Genomic DNA, 17,195 nt, shown 5'->3' with positions numbered 1-17,195 from the left:
AACTACTACGCAGCATTTGGCATTGAAACAAGACTTTAGGTTACATATTTTTTGTTTTCATAGACGTAATTGTAAAATGTTTGACCCAAAATATAGGCTTTTATATCCATATTTATAATATTGAAGAGCAATTGCAATAAAATAAAATCCCCTGAAAATCATATCATCTCATAACCATAAATGTTTAATTTATACTTAGTTATAAAATTGCTAATTAAAACATTTATAGTGTCAATATTTGTTATTATTTTGATTCATTAAACAAACAGAATTACAGTAACATCATTCATTATATAATGAATATTAATAAATGTATTAATTAAATGATGCCCATTTTTCATTTTTTTGAAATCTAGCACATATTTTATTCTTTGATGCTTCTATCCACCTTAAATACTCCCTTAAAATAAGGATTTTTATCTTGAGATGGATTTTTAGATGGTTGTAAGTTAACCTGATATTTCAGTGGGGTTCAATTTTGACTCCAGTTTAAAGGTGGAGTCTCTTTTTTTGGGGGGGCAGTAAGATCCCACAACAGATGCGGATGAATACTTTTCTGCAAGATTTTCCAAAGTGCCATTTCCAATGATTTTAAGAACAGCGACACACTGTGCCCAGTGGTAAAGAGCCCACTTGTAAATAAACTTCTGTAAAACTTTCCAAAGTTAGTCTAGGGCTTGTTTCTCAGGTCGTCTGGCGTGCCAACAGTGCAGAGAGGGAATAAAATCAGAGTAAGGATGAAAAAATAAATGACATTCGACAGTTACTATAATAATAATAATATATTAAAAATTATAATAATATGTTTTAGATTTTTAGATATGTTTTAATATGCTGAGATGTAAGAAGGAGTTTTACAGTAAATAAATGTTGATGTTTGTTTTATGGGTTTGGAAGGCAAGCTAGCTGGAGATGTATTTTAAAGTGCGCCCTGCCTAGTAATAAAGTATTTTTGTCTACTTTTTATGCTATTTATAATACTGGTACTACCTCCATCTGCAGTGGATGTGACTTTAAAGGAGTCGTCTGCCAGTACAGATGAAATTAGAGCCATAACACTACGAAGCCAGCAGCAGCAGTACGTTCACACAGACACACAAGTTCAGGTAAGAAATTTGACATAGTGCTCATTAAACGTGTGCTGAAGGAACATTTAACTTAAGATGTTGGCTTCACGGAATTGTGCTTATTGCATATTAGATTTTATGAAAGTTTCCTTGTATTCTGTAAATGACCTGGTTGAATGTCATTCATACTTTGCAGTATTTTCAAAGGCCAGTGTTCATATATTTCCTGCAGTAAATGTAGCATGAAAAATGTTTGCTAATTTCTGACATGTTGAGGTCTAGTGGGTTTAAATGCAAGGTCATAAGACTAACCTTAAAAGAGTCGGGCCATTGTGTTTCTCTGGAGAGCTGGTCATGTGATGTGTTGACTTCAGACGTGGAGTCAGTGATGTTGTTATTCTAGCTGTGTTTGTGAGTATTTTGCAGCTTGGTTCTGCTTGTGATTTTACTGCGGAGGATGTTTTACCACTTAACATCCCCATTTTTGTCTTATCTAATCTGTACTACATCAGAAAATTAGAGGAGAGCAGATATGAAGCTTTAGTTTTGGTTTTCCCTAATGAAGTAATTTCCTAATAAAGGAATGAAGGCCAGTAGAGGACGTGTTTGAACTCAAGTTGTGTAAACCAGCTGAACCATTTGTGTTTTTGATGAAGTCAAGGTGTTTTTTATCGTTGTCGGGAACATACAAGGAGCAGTTCACCCAATGAAAATTTGCTGAAAATTTACTCTCTCTCAGGAGTTTGTTGCATCATCGGAAGAGGTGTAGCATTGCATCACTTGCTCACCAGTGGATCCTGTGCAGTGAATGGGTGCCGTCACAATTAGAGTCCAAACAGCTAAATAAATAAAAACCTCACAATAATCCATCAACTGATTACTTGTGAAGTGTATAGCTGCGTGTTTGTGAGAAACAAATCCACCTTTAAGGATTTTTTTAACCTCAAACTGTTGGTTCCGGCTAAAATATAATTCAAAATAATGATTCTTACAGTAAATATATTCCATCCCCTGTTGTCCTCTCACATCAAAATCCACCCACATATTTATTTTGAACTGTTTTTGCTTGTTCTCTCCTGATGACTTTTTTCACTGGAGAATGCAATATCATGGACAGAGGACTTGTATTTTATCAAAAAGCAAAGTTTTTAAGTTAAAAGCATCATAATGATGGACTAGTTTCTTACAAACATGCAGTTTTTGGCTTTGCGAGATGTTAACTGATGGACTGGAGTGGTGTGGATTACTTATGGTGATGCTTTTATCAGCTGTTTGGACTCTCATTCCGACGGCACCCATTCACTCCAGAGCATCCATTGATGAACAAGTGATGGAATGGTGAATTTCTTCAAATCTGTTCAGATGAAACAACAAACTCAAATCTTAGATGGCCTGAGGGCGAGAAAATTTTCAGCAAATTTAGATTTTGGGGTGAATTTAATATGTGGATTTCTGGATTTTTTATTTTATTAGACGGTCCAGTAGGGCTGATCTGTTGTCCGCTCATCAGGATGTCTTAGACCCTTTCCACAGCAAAACGTAACAAAGGAACGTGGGTCACTGGGTCGGTTAAACCAGGTTTCCTCTTGTTGTCTTTGCCCGCTATGCCTCAGGTGATAGTGGGGTGAGGACAATGGGACATGTTGTGTTTTGAGTGGACGTCAGGATACTCCTCCCTTAGAAGATTCAGCAGGAAGACCCTTTTCTTGTCTGCAGATAACAATCAGAGAATGGCCCGCTCTATGTTTGGGTGGTTTCTTCAACAAGATCTCTGTGAAATCTGTCAGTTTTACTAATAATGTTTGAGAAAACACATCTTGACAATGCTTTAGCTCTAGCTAGTTTCTTTTGTAATATCATTCTGGATTCATTCAGATTTTATCAACACCTGTCTAGGACTATATAAAAAAAAAAAACTAAATTTAACTAAAATTAAATATTTAAATTATATATTTAAAAACTGAAATGTGAGATTTATCACTAAAAACGTTTATTTTATCAAACCTTTATTTGAATACGTAGAACATGTTAGTAGATAACATGTTAAGCTGTAAGTCACCCAACCAATATTTGTATTTGTTTAAAATCCATTGGTTTTCATGAAACATACAGTTTGGTGAAATGATTTCAGTGTGTGTTTGAGAGTTTTTTTTTTTTTACATTTCCAGCTAATTTCAACAATATTGTGATAGTATTTATAGCTAACTGTCATCATTTTATATCTAATATCAACAGCTATGTAAAAATAATCTTGATAATAACTTCAAAACAGATTTATAGTCTAAAATGTGTAGTGCCTGGTTGCTGTCTGACATGCTTAAAGCTATTGCTTTTTGTATTATATTGTTTAATACCCCAGATTAATTTTTTTAGCATGAAATCAAAGAATTTAAATAAATGGAGGTGGCTTTAATTATTGCATTTATTTTGCATTCACTTGCATTGAAATGTAACTTGATTAAAGAAAACTGATTCAAAATTATATATATAATTTTTCGCAATGGTCTGAACAAAAACAGCAGACTGAATAAATTAAATCTATATACATTTACTAAGGAGTAGTTCACCCAATATATGGTATTGTCAAAGAAAGTATGTATTTTTATACAAATACTGACATGACTCAAAATGGGATGGTTTTCAAAAGGGGCTTCAAAAATATGGAACATTTTACTGATTGAATTCAGTTTTCTTATTCCCAGAACCTCTCTTTCCAGATCAACTGACCTCGGAAAGATAATGTCATCAATTTTATTTCAAGCTGATGACTCACATTTACCCATAAAACTTTCTGTTTTCATTCTGAAAATTGTAGATTCACACTGAAGGCATCAAAACTATGAATTAACACAGGTGGAATTATATATGGAATTATATACATAACAAAAAGTGTGAAACAACTGAAAATATGTCATATTGTAGGTTCTTCAAAGTAGCCACCTTTTGCTTTGATTACTGCTTTGCACACTCTTGGCATTCTCTTGATGAGCTTCAAGAGGTAGTCACCTGAAATGGTCTTCCAACAGTCTTGAAGGAGTTCCACGAGAGATGCTTAGCACTTGTTGGCCCTTTTTCCTTCTGTCTGCGGTCCAGCTCACCCCTAAACCATCTGGATTGGGTTCAGGTCCGGTGACTGTGGAGGCCAGGTCATCTGGTGCAGCACCCCATCACTCTCCTTCTTGCTCAAATAGCCCTTGATGCCTTCAGTGTGACTCTACAATTTTCATAGTCATGAAAATAAAGAAAACTCTTTGAATGAGGAGGTGTGTCCAAACTTTTGGTCTGTACTGTATATTTGAATGGAGGCAGTGAAGGCTCTTGGACGTCATTCTTAATGCTAACAGTATGTAGCACTCATCTTGAAGCTGATAACTGTTGTTGTAAGGTATATATTGCACAAGAAGTGCTTGTTTGGAGTTTTTGTTCCCTCCTACGTTTTTTGGACGTATACTTATTAAACTTCATATCCATGGAGAGACTGTCTCACTCCAACCACGGCAGCATTCAGACGAGACAGGGTGTAGGTGGACGCGGTCAGACTGCAAGTCCAAACAGAATCTAACCACACAGTTGTTTTCAAGCAGCAGACCATAAGAATACAACACGGTTGCCAGTTCTACAAATTCATCTGACACTGAACCCAACCTACAGACGTAAACATGTCAAAACAAGACATTCAAAGTGCTTTGACAATGAACATCATCTTGTTTTCTTGGCACTGCTGTTAAACTGTATTTTAATTAGAAATCACACAGGTCTATCAGATATATTGATGCACATAAGAATTGAGTGTATCATGAAAAGTTGCTGATTGGAGCCGGACCTGAAAGTGAATTTTACTAAAATGATGCCTCAATCACTATTTGATCAAAGTTAGAGGTTGAATGATTATGACTAAAACTTTTTTCTTTACTATAGTATCCACGGATGAATCAAGTAACATTAGACTATTAAGTGTAAAAAGGGTCCATTTTTATTTAGTTTTATAATTTTACCCTAGATTCCATCACAGGGTAAAAAATGAAACAGAATTCTGAGAAGAAAATTCAGAATTGTGAGACATTTTCTCACAGTTTATTGAAATTCAGAATGGTCTTCTCAGTTCAATTTTTGAATTGCTTCAGAATTGTGATGGAAGAAGTCTGAATATTAAGATGAAAAGTCACAATGTTCTTTATTTTAATATATAAAAATATAAAAAAATGGCAAGAAATGAACGCGCCGAAGTTTTTACCGAAAAATAATAGTAATAAGAAGGAGAATAAGCAAACAGCATAGTGATGCTTTGCTTTGCAAGCAATTAAACTCAATGTAGGAGAGCTCAAACTTGTTCAGCACATGACAGTGACACTACTAAATATTCATTCAGCTGCAGTACCTCAGCTTTAAACAACACGTCCTTGAAAATGCGATAAAGATGTGCAGTTCCTTCAGGAATGTCAGGAAGCGCAGCTGTGTTCTGATGGGAGTTTTCACCTCGTGTGAGTTGAACAGCAAACCCTGGTTCCTCTGGGTGTGGAACGTCACAGGGAAAGTGTGCATCTCCTCACTACAGACAGAACAACAGATGTCTGTCATAGTCAACAGCAAAGATGAAGTGCAAAGTTTGCTGTCACATGCTTTAGGAGATGTTAAATTTGGCCATGATGGATTGTAACACCTCATAGATGACCGAGAAAGTATGTCTAGATCAGATATGCACAAACCATGTGCACATCCATGGCTTTTGATTTGGCCCACCATGTCATATCACAAGAAGGGGGTGGGTGGGGGTTGTATTTCTACATTAAAATGTCAAAACAATATAAGTTAATTTTGATTAAAAAAGTAACAATGACAAATAATTATTTTTGTTCAAGCATGGATTTATTTATTTTTAATTTAATACATAGTTACATATAAATTATGCTATTCAGTGTTGGCTTTGCAATGTTTGGTGCTTTCAGTGCAGTGCATTCAGTGGGAGAGAAACTTTGGACACTTCATTTTTATCATGGCTATTTTCCATTTTGTACAAATAATAAAGTCAAAAAAACTTTGAAATAACATGGGTGCAAATACATTTGTGCTTCTTTTTGTGTAAATATTAGGACATTCTTTGTACTTCATGTCATGTATTTTGCCCCTCATGTTCATAATTCCTTTATCTACTCTGTCTATTGAATTGAATTGAATAAATTAATTAATAAATGCTTATAGCCTATAATAGAAAATGTGTCTGTGGGGAAATTCATAAGAAGACACTGTGTTTCTAAAAAAAAACCTAATTTCAAGCGCTTAGGCAGAAGCCTTTGTCAAGTGTCCAAACTTTTCATTAGAAACCTTTTTTAGTCTGAGCTAAACTAATGTGATGATTCACATCATCAGTAGGTGTGGTTGTTATTATTGAAAAGGTAAAGATCTAGTGTTATCAAACTGTGTAGCAGCCTACATTAGTCGAGCTCTATCCCTCCTCCTCCTCCTCCTCCTCCTCCTCCTCATCATCCCTCCTCACACACAGCTCTCTCCTTCTCTCTCTCTCTCTCTCTCAGACTCAGCAGTCTTCTATTTCTACTCACCACACGTGAAGGTAGGGCTCATGTTTACTACAGTACTTTACTCACTTCTCACACACATTTCTGACGTTCACTGTTATCGCGCGATTTACTGCTCCTTTGATTTTCGTATTTTCATACATCGATGGTCAAAAGTTGAACAAACAGTGTTATTGGGTAACAACGCATCCAGTGTTGTCAAAGCACGTGGGTTTTAGTACCCGCTGTTTTAAATGTAGCGTGCGAGAGCGGGATAAATCGAGCGCCAAATTCGCGACGCGACTTTATATTCTCAGCGACACATACCGCGATATATATTATCTTTATATCTTTACTATTTATAAGTATGTGTTGATTAAGTTGTTAATGTGTCAAACAGTGTTATTTTATTGTTTGTGGTTAAGCACGTATCGAGTCATTCACAAATGATTTTGGTAGGCTACTGTGGTGTTAATTTAGCCTACTTTTTATGTATGTATATATATCTTTTTTTTATATATACATACACAAGTTGAAAGGGTTGATTTTTGATGTGAAACTTTCTGATGCGTCTTTATTTGGGAAAATGAATTTGTTATCTTGGATTACTGACTAACTTTTTTCTGTTTGACACTGCAGTTAAAAAAGTAATTTAAAGAAATTATGTTTGATCCTGATGGGATATAGGCTATGTTACTGTTATTAAAAGAAGGAAAAAACAACAACTAACAACTCAGTTTTAATTACAGTTTGTTTGTTTGTGGCATTTAGTTTTCTATAAAGATTGAGTTTGAAGTGTCATGATGCTGATGCATATGCTTGTGGTTTGGATAGTAGATGTGCATGCCCTTCTCGTGCACTTTAGATGAGATTCATGTGAGCTTTATCCAAAAATGTTCCTAATGTAATTCATGTGGCATGAATGCATAGTGTGCAACTCTGACCGCATGCTTGTGTAATGCGCAAAACTGCCAAAACATATGTGGGTTTCCTAAATAGTATTGTGTGCAGCTGTCAGCACAAAACATATTACTCTGCAAATACAGTCTGATACAGAACTAGAAATCAAAATTAAGAAATCAGAAATCATTTTTACAGTTACTTTCTTAATGCACAATCCTGGTTATTCCAAATGAAATCCATGTTATTCCAAATACATTTTTTTAAATAATCTTTATTCAGAATTCATTAACTTTCCTTTTATTCTGAAATTCACAAAGGTGACTTCTAGTATCTAACACCTAGTTTTCACAATCCAAAGCCCTTACCTCATTTTTACACATCGAACTCAAATAGGCATCATGTGTATGAATTAAAAGGTGTTGTCAATGTTATTTGAGGTAGTTTAAAGCAAAACTAGGGTTGGAGATTTCAAGAGGTTTCCAAAGTGACCTAACAATCGAAGCAATAAGACCAACAATTATACAGGTGTTTCACATATTTTTATTGGTGAACATAAGTCTCTCAGTGGTTTCTAGTTTAAGAGATGCTCTATGACACTGTATATGTTCCCTCTGGAGTTAAAATCTCTTAGTTCCTGAACCACAGGAGCAATTCTTGGCTAATTTGGAGGAGTAATGGTTCCAAGAGGGGCTATTCACAGTTATTTCATAGAGGAACCATTTTTGGTTCCCCAATAAACCTTTTAGCTAACAGACCTTAAAATAACAGTTTTTTTTTCTTAGTGTAAAGAACATTTTGAAAATCTAAAGAACCCTTTTCTACTATAAAAAACCTGTTTGTGGAATGAAAAAACATCCATTGATGTTAAAGGTTTTTAATGGAATAAAGAACCTTTCATTTTTAAGTTTGCTGGTGCCATCTTTGGCACATTACTCTTTAATTTCCAACAATATTCGATATTCAGGATATTTTGTATTTTTATATTGATTATTCTCAATAATATCTCTAATATTAGATATAAAACCCGGCCCCTGCTTTAGTGGAAAATGTTATTTAGATTATAAAAATTTTCCTCACATTGAGAAAAAAAAAGGTTCTTTAAAAAACCGATCAGTGAAAAGTTTGTTGGGGAACCAAAAATGGTTTGTCTATTGCATTGATGCAAAAACCCTCTGTTGGAACTTTTTTTTTTTTTTTTTTTAAAGTGTAGTAACAATTGTAAAATACAGGCAGGACTTAAGTTGGGAATTGGGAACAATTTTTATTCTAAATATTCTAATATTCCATTCATAATTCATAAACCAGTTTCATGACGTGTTTCCATCAATGGGAAACGAGAGGTGTTCTTCAGGAACCAGACCGGATGACTGAGGGATTGTAGGCTGCTGGGATTCATTTGTTGAGTGCAGCTCTGACAGTGTGTGCAATGGCTTGTCTAGAATGGGAGGAGAAACTAAACTCATGTTTAGTTTCATTTGGAAAATACTGATTACCTTACCATAGCATTTCAACCGATTTACCATAACCTGATTACTGAAATTACTGTGCAGATTTCCTAATGCTGCAAAATAATAGCTTGCAATTTCCAAAAGAGAATAGCAGAGACAAGAGAGCATGCTTCTTAGTTTCTTTGAAAAATACTGATTATTGTACACAATTCCAGAAGCTGTGGAGAAAACCTATTTTTCATTATTTTTCCTTGTTTTTCAACACAATATGAAATGCAACTTTGGAATTTCTTTCAAATTAATCTTCTCCCTGTGAAGAAGTTTTTAACATACAATTAAAAATGATTGATAATATGGCGTCCTATGTTTGACCTCCTGTCGGCCAATAAATCTCTTCACTAAGAGGCTTGTTTTGTATATTATAGCTGAATGAATGAAGAGTACTTCAGTGGGCTCTGTGTGTACAGATAGTTCAGAAAATGTGTTTATGGGACTGCTGACAGTATGCTTTTTGGAGGAGGATAATGCATCAGTATGTCTTCAAGCTCATTGTCATTTGTTTATGCACCATAAACCACATAAATTAAGCAGATTATTACATACAGAAAGCTTCATTATGGTCCATGGAGATGTAGAAACCAACATCACAGTCTCTGTTGTCAATCTTTTAGTTTGCAAACAGTTTATCTGAAACAACTTGCTGAAGCACATCATTTAAGAGCAACATAATCCATCTACAAGACAAAAAGCACCAAACAAATACACTGAAAATTCAGAGACATCAATATTAATGGAAAATTCAGCAAAGAGACACTCTGAGGCTGTCCATCATGGAGTGCATTAGTTTCTCACTCTCCGTTTATTTATATTCTCAAAGATTTGCAGGATTAATCTGTATTTCACTCTTTCTTTAGTGCAGAGGATTTTGTGATTCATTCCTCAAATTCAGACAAGCAGTCGCTTGAGCTCAGGAAATTAACTTTTTTGTTATTTTATGAACTCTATAGCCAAGGCTTAATAAAGCAGAATATTTGATATGTTTAAAATATTGATTTAGAGATTTAGGCTAATTGCAAGCACAGATAAAAACATCACGTGAAAAATATAAACATTCATTTAGATATTACAGTATGTTTGTGTTGGGGCGGCCAGAATATCCATTACCAGAATCATATTTTTGGATGAAATGCAATAATAATGGCTGTTTACACGGTAAATACTGAAGCCTATAGACCTGTTGAGATCTACAGTGACCTCAGAAAGTATTTAGACATAGTTATCCTTAGAAATGGAAGAAATCTTTTTACAGAAAAGCTGCACAAATAGACTTTTCAATCTGAATATTTAACTAAAATGAGTTTAGTGGGTTTGAAATGATAAAACAATAGATCATCCTCCGTGGCGTTGTGGCTCAGCATCACTGAATGAAGGTTGTTTTCATGTGATCTTGATTTTAGATTTGATTCCAGATTCTGAACCAGATCAGTGACCGATCCGTCAGACAGACGCAATGACAGCCGGAAGCGCTCCACGAGACAGGTAAATGTGTGAGCGAGCGTGACTTTCTCACATGAAACAGATGCTCCGTAATGAAACTGCATGTGAATAACATGACATGTCTTCCAGGTATAATGCTGTATGGATCATATTCTTCATTCTGGGCCTGGGAACTCTGCTGCCATGGAATTTCTTCATGACTGCTACCATGGTAACAATCGTCTAGTTGAAACAATGAAACACTAATGGGACGTTATTAGATGAATCCATGATTTTTTGAACTATATTGGATTTTTAATACTTCATTGTCCCAAAAGGGACATTTGTTTTGGTTTTGGATTTTAGAAATATAAAATGATCGAACTATGAATATTGCTTTTAATGCATCTTTTATTTGTAGATTAAGTTTCCTGCTGTAAAATGCTTTCAAATGTATTTGTGAAAAACATTTATGTAGGTAAATATTGCTTTCTATTGCTGTATAGCAGTGGTTCACAAACCTTTTGCGTTTATGATCGCTTTAAATGATGAACAGATTTAATCTGGTCTTTTGGTTTGTGTTTTGAGGAATAACCAAAGTTTTACAACGTAAGGGTAAATGTTGACAGAATTTTCAGTTTTGGATGAACATTGCCTTTAAGAATTTAGAAAGTATTTGGAAAAAATGACTTTGGTTCAGATTATGTTTTACATTGGCCAGAAACATAATGCACTTATAACATTTTATTTTGTAAATGCAGATTGATGTAAAAATGACTCTTTAATGTAACATAACTGTACAAAGTGTCAACATCTGTTCTGCAGTACTTCACCCAGCGTCTGAAGGACCCACAGACCCATGGAGAACACAATCAGACAGTCAACGGGTCGGTGGTGATAGAGGGTGACACCCGTAACGTCCTGGAGTCAAAGTTCAACAACGTGATGACGCTGTGTGCCATGGTACCGCTGCTCATCTTCACCTGCCTCAACTCCTTCATCCACCAGAGGTGAGACGAGCTCTGTGTTTCATGTGAGAGCGATTCAGAAACATACACATATTAGAGCTGACACCAAGTTAAGGCATTCATTTAAAATATTAAATATGGCTTTCTTTAATGCACAACTGAGCTTACCCAACTGGACATTGAAGCTAACTGAAATTCTGTTCTGTGTCTGATATCAAGACTCTTTGGAAATGTGATGGCTGAAATAAAACCTGGTTACTAAAACTAAATCTTAGTCACAGTTACCAGTCAATGACAGAGGAAGATCAGAAGCAATTATTTATGTTCATTTTTTATAAAAAATGTAAGTGCAAGTAAAATTTCTATAATTTATTATTATTTAATATCAATTATAAATGTATTTAAAATAATTATTTACATATTTTGTTAAATTCAATTGCATATAATTATATATATATATTTCTATTTTTTATGTGTATATATTCTTAAACTGTCAATTATTATTGTGCTTAGTTTAAAAAAATACACTGAACAAAATTATAAATGCAACACTTTTGTTTTGTTTTTGAATAATGTGGGCAAAACAAAGTGTTGCATTTATAATTTTGTTCAGTATATATATATATATATATATATATATATATATATATGACAAGTGGATATATTTAATTGTTGTATTGCATATAATTACACATATATTTTTAGATATATTTAAAACAAATATGAAATATTTATACACATATGTATGACATGTGGATAGATTAAATAAAATATGAAAATTAATTTGTTATAGTTTATCACAGCACATATGTTTATGGCAAACAGACATGAGATTAATTGCAATTAAATCTGTTTGCAACCCACATAAATATTGCCTCATAAATAAAACTGTTTCTGACGAATCTCTTTCATCTAAAGGCTTTAGGATAGATGTTGAAAATAATGTTTTGTAGGAAAATATCAGCTGTCTAGTTTCTCTATAAAGCTAGAGTTTAATTGATAAGTTGGAGCAAATATTGAACGAAGCACATCCCTTATGACTCACTCACATCTTTCATTGTGTTATTTTACAGTTTTGATGACTTTACTGTTATTCTAAAATGTGGAAAATGAGTTGTAATAAACAGTTCAGAGATATTGTGTAACTTTGCATGAATCTCCCTGTTACCAGTGAGCTGATCTTGTGTTGTTTTCTCCCAGGATTCCTCAGAAGTTGAGGATCTCAGGCAGTCTGTCTGTCATTTTCGTGGTGTTTCTCATCACAGCTGTGCTTGTGAAGGTGGAGATGGAGCCCCTGCCGTTCTTCGCGTTCACTATGATCAAAATCATCTGCATCAACTGTGAGTATCACCATCATCATCATCATCATCATCTGCAGTGTGTCTGCACCAGGCCACTTTGACCTCAGTGTCGTGGTCTTCTCTCGTGTCGTGGTCGGGTCACGAGGTTTGCTTTCTGTTTGGGGTTCATAATGAGTAAAAGATGGCTTGGGTTCACACACACGCTTTGATGATGAAATTAATACCCAGTATGTTTGGAGAATCAAGCCGGGGAAGGTCTACTTGAAAGAGGAGATCATACAAGACTGAGCTCTCAGAAATCTTTCATGATGCTCTGTGTTATTACAACCTTTGCTCATTTTTATCAGCATTCATGTCTAATCTTAACCATGGTTTTTCTTCTTCGCTGTCTCTTTCTGCAGCGTTCGGAGCCATTCTGCAAGGGAGTCTGTTTGGTTTGGCTGGAATGCTCCCAGCGTCCTACACTACGCCCATCATGAGCGGACAGGGCCTGGCAGGGGCGTTTGCGGCCTTCTCCATGATCTGTGCGCTCGCCTGTATGTGTTCATCCTTTGTCACTCTTTATTTTCTTCTTTTCCAAATCGTAGGAACCAGAATTTGGAAAATTCTAAACCAGCATTGTTGTTTTTAGCTGTTTATTGAAATAAATCTAAAATCAAATCAGAATTAAATATGAGATGAAAAACGCAAAAATTTAAATGAAAATTCGAAAATGAAAAAAAAAATTAAGCTATGTAAAAGTATTAAAAAAGATAGAAATAATACAAATGACAAATGCACAATTAATTTTACTAAAACACACACACACACACACACACACGCACGCAGACACATACACACACACACACACACAAATACTATAATAGAATATAAAAAATACAAACATAATACTGTACAAAACATATTCAAAGTAGATTTAAATAGATGTTTAAAGTTGAAATACAATTAAATATTAATTGATAAACTGGAACGGAAAAAAATAATAAAGCTTAAAAGGACAAACAGGCATAACAAATGTACTAAAACTAATATTAAAATTTAAAAATGCAATTTTTAAATCTTAATAAATACTATAATACGATCTAAATAATACAAAAATAACACTGGACAAAAGGATTCAAAGTAGAATAAAATAGATGTGTAAAGCTGAAATAAAAATGAAAAGAATATAAAAATAAAAGTAAAATTGTATAAAATAAAAGCAGAATAGCAAATGTTAAAAAAGCTAGATATAAAAAAACCTTAAAATAATAATGCATGGTACAAAATGATTAAAAATATTAATACATTTATCAAATGCATTTGACAAATTCAAAGTAGGTTGAAAGTGATGTTAAATGTCAGAACAAAAATGCTACGCTAGTTAGTGTAAGTTATAATTGTGTGTTTATTTATGTGCTAATAAAACCATTCTACAGGGCTTTCCATGAGAACGTTTGAATTGCTGAATCTGTTCCAGGTGTGGCCAGGTATTGACCTGAATCTTGTGTTTTCCAGCGGGCTCAGCGTTACAGGACAGTGCCTTCGGCTACTTCATCATTGCCTGTGTGGTCATTCTCCTGGCCATCGTCTCTTACCTCGCTCTGCCTAAAATGGTATGATGTCAAGCCCTGATCCTGAGACTCACATCTGCGATTCATTTCCACTGATCAATGCTGAGAACGATGTTTCAGTGAATACATGTTAAAAACTGAAAGTGTTTGTTCTGCAGGAGTTTTTCCAGTATTTCTCTGAGAGCAGTGGCTCTCGATCCAGCGCTGATCAGGAAAACAAGATGGATTTGCTTAAACCAGGTAATAGCCAGCGTTTCATGTTTCTCTAATCATCTAATGTCCCAAGGGACATGTAAACACTCACAAACAAATATACGAGACCACTGGAATAAAACAACTGTTTCCAGTGCATCCAACCTTGTGTACAAGTACGTTTTCATACTAATTTCATAAGTTTTCAAAGGTACATCTTTTTTTCATGATGTTTTTTGTTGCTAAATGACAAATACAGAAAACAGTGTGGCTTTGTGTAGTTACTCGTGTCTCTCTGTTTTTCTACTCTTGTCTTGTAGAAGGTCAAAGAGAGAAGAGCCTGACTGATGAAGAGAGCAGACCCGCCGTGTCAGTGTTTGGCATCTTCAAACAGGTCTTAACTTTAACCAGCGGCCTACATTACCCTCCAAACTCGCTATCTCGAAGCTGTAGCTGAAGTTAGCGATGCATAACAAGAGCAGGAGTCTGTTAGTAATACTCTGTGGTCTCCTGTCGTAGATCTGGGTGATGGCTCTTTCTGTGTGCTTCGTGTTCGCTGTCACCATCGGTATCTTCCCAGCCGTCACTGTTGAGGTGAAGACCACTGTTGTTGAAGAGGGGAACGGTTGGGGTGAGTGTGTTTGCATGTCATTATATCGATGTTCCTACTTCTTCTCTGCCAGTGAGAGCAGATGTGCTCTGTCTCTTTCACAGATACTTACTTCATCCCTGTGTCCTGCTTCCTCCTGTTTAACATGATGGACTGGGTCGGCAGGAGCCTGACTGCTGTCTGTATGTGGGTACGTGTGTGTGTGTGTGTGTGTGTGTTAATCAGGGTCAGACAGGGACTCTCAACACGAGTTGTGAATGCTTTATTAAGGCTCTATCCTGTTAAGATGTGTTTTTTATCTGAAAAAAGAGCAGAGCAGGAAAAACACTGTTGAGTAGTTTCTTTAGAAAATGTTTAAAGGTGCTGTAGGGAACTTTTGTAAAAAAATATTTTTTACATATTTGTTAAACCTGTCATTATGTCCTGACAGTAGAATATGAGACAGATAATCTGTGTAATAAATCAAGCTCCTCTGGCTCCTCCCAGTGCTCCTATTGCCATTTGCAGAAACTCCATCGCTCCCGGTAAAATACAACCAATCAGAGCTGCGGTCCGTAACTTTGTTTGTGTTCAAAATGTAGAAAAATGAACATAATAAGCGAGTACACCATGAATCCATTTTCCAAACCGTGTTTTTAGCTTGTCCTGAATCACTAGGGTGCACCTATAATAAGTGTTTATATTCGGACTATTTTAGATTGCTTCGGGGGTACCGCGGCGGAGTAACCCAGTACCTTTGTGATTCTTCATAGACATAAACAGAGAGAAGTAGTTCCGGCTACGATGTTCTGACGCAAGCAGTTCTGTTTATTAACCGCTAGAGCGTCAAAAGTTCCCTACCGCAGCTTTAAAGAGCAGTGACCGAAATCATGTGACTTCATATATTATGCGGAACAGATTGCTTTTTCCAAACAGGGACCACAGGCTGTCAAGCTTCATAAAGTACCATCTTCTGAAGTCCTATGATGGCTTTGTGAGCGGAACAGACTGAAATATGTTATTAACCAAAAATCTGTTGCAACTATTTATTTTCATTCATGCCGTTTTAATCTGTTCCTAATACCAAAACTATTTTCATGACTAATGTTACAGTACTTTTTTAGTTATATATGGCTGCAAAAATCATAATTGGTGATTATTCCCTTGAAATTGTAGTTGCGGTTATAATTACAATTATCACAATTTACATTGAATTATGTTTATACCGTTGGTCAATGCAAAAGCATGCCATATTTTTTTATGAAAATAAACAAGCGGTAAACACTAATTGAAAAACATTTATTGCTTTTCTTTAGCATCAAGCCTTAAATGTCATCTTCTTCTTTAAATAAAAAGAGAAAAGTAAAAATATGCATGGTATTATAATGTTATATTAAAACAAAAAATTAAAACATAGGAAAAAGTCTTAGGATAACATGAAGAAAGAAAAAAACACACATCTTAAGCATGCAAAATAATGTAAATGGACTCTGAACGATTAATTGCTGCCTTGAACGATTATGTAATTGTGGCATCTGTAATTGTATACTGATTTCTAAGCATGTAGATATCACTGTTTTATACAAATGAAGTAAATATTAAAGATTTATTTATTACATTAATATAGGAAATATTCAAGGATATGTTATTTATAGTTGACATAGAGGATTTTATTTATCGTAATACAAATATAGTACATATGATGGCTTCAGTGTATTTGTTTATGAATTATCATGAGACTCTCAGACTGTGTGTTGATGTGTTTGGTGTTCAGGAAGGTCACTGTGAAGACAGAAAACTTTTACATGGAATCCAGCCTCTTATCTTCCTCTATATAAAGTCAAAGTCAGTTCCAGGGAAACCTCAGTGGAGCAGATCAGCTCTCACAGTGTTCCTGGCATTTAATAACTGGAACACGTCTCATGTGCAGTCAGCTGTCTCACGCTCATGTGCTGCTCATGCACACTGTTACCACACTCAATGTACCACTGTTTCTCTTGAGTCCATAAATGTTCATCTGAATGAGAGCTGAGCATCATGGGAAACTGTGACAGCTGTAGATCAGCACGTAGTGAGCTAGTTAAAGAACTGAAGATGTCACGTCCAGGCAATAGCTGTACAGGAGCCAGATTTCGATTCGGTCATGAGTTTTGAAACCAGTTTCACATGGATGCTCACACGAGCT

The 17,195-nt window shown here is 35.1% G+C and overlaps 1 protein-coding gene across 2 annotated transcripts; it reads left to right on the top strand.

Moving 5' to 3' along the window:
* Nucleotides 1-1,056: 1,056 nt before the first annotated feature.
* LOC128025809 (equilibrative nucleoside transporter 1) lies at nt 1,057-16,182 on the top strand. Of its 2 annotated transcripts, XM_052612337.1 has the most exons (12): nt 1,087-1,106; nt 6,599-6,636; nt 10,389-10,470; nt 10,558-10,639; nt 11,233-11,417; nt 12,576-12,715; nt 13,078-13,212; nt 14,174-14,271; nt 14,388-14,469; nt 14,742-14,815; nt 14,941-15,052; nt 15,136-16,182. In XM_052612337.1, the coding sequence occupies exons 3-12, from the start codon at nt 10,442-10,444 to the stop codon at nt 15,363-15,365; spliced, it is 1,167 nt and encodes a 388-aa protein (XP_052468297.1). In that variant the 5' UTR covers nt 1,087-1,106; nt 6,599-6,636; nt 10,389-10,441; the 3' UTR covers nt 15,366-16,182. The 2 variants fall into 2 exon arrangements, with proteins under 2 accessions (XP_052468298.1, XP_052468297.1); XM_052612338.1 differs by lacking the exon at nt 6,599-6,636 and having other exon boundaries at nt 1,057-1,106.
* Nucleotides 16,183-17,195: the final 1,013 nt, after the last annotated feature.

This window comes from Carassius gibelio, chromosome A13 (assembly GCF_023724105.1).
Source record: "Carassius gibelio isolate Cgi1373 ecotype wild population from Czech Republic chromosome A13, carGib1.2-hapl.c, whole genome shotgun sequence".
Taxonomy (NCBI): domain Eukaryota; kingdom Metazoa; phylum Chordata; class Actinopteri; order Cypriniformes; family Cyprinidae; genus Carassius; species Carassius gibelio.
This window is presented reverse-complemented; position numbering and strand designations above follow the sequence as displayed.

Excerpts from the sequence above, each read along its gene's own strand:
- LOC128025809 (XM_052612338.1), top strand. The coding sequence starts at position 10,442 with ATGACAGCCGGAAGCGCTCCACGAGACAG. Across the intron at positions 10,471-10,557 it reads GGAAGCGCTCCACGAGACAG|GTATAATGCTGTATGGATCA; the intron begins GTAAATGTGTGA and ends CATGTCTTCCAG. Across the intron at positions 14,816-14,940 it reads TGTTTGGCATCTTCAAACAG|ATCTGGGTGATGGCTCTTTC; the intron begins GTCTTAACTTTA and ends CTCCTGTCGTAG.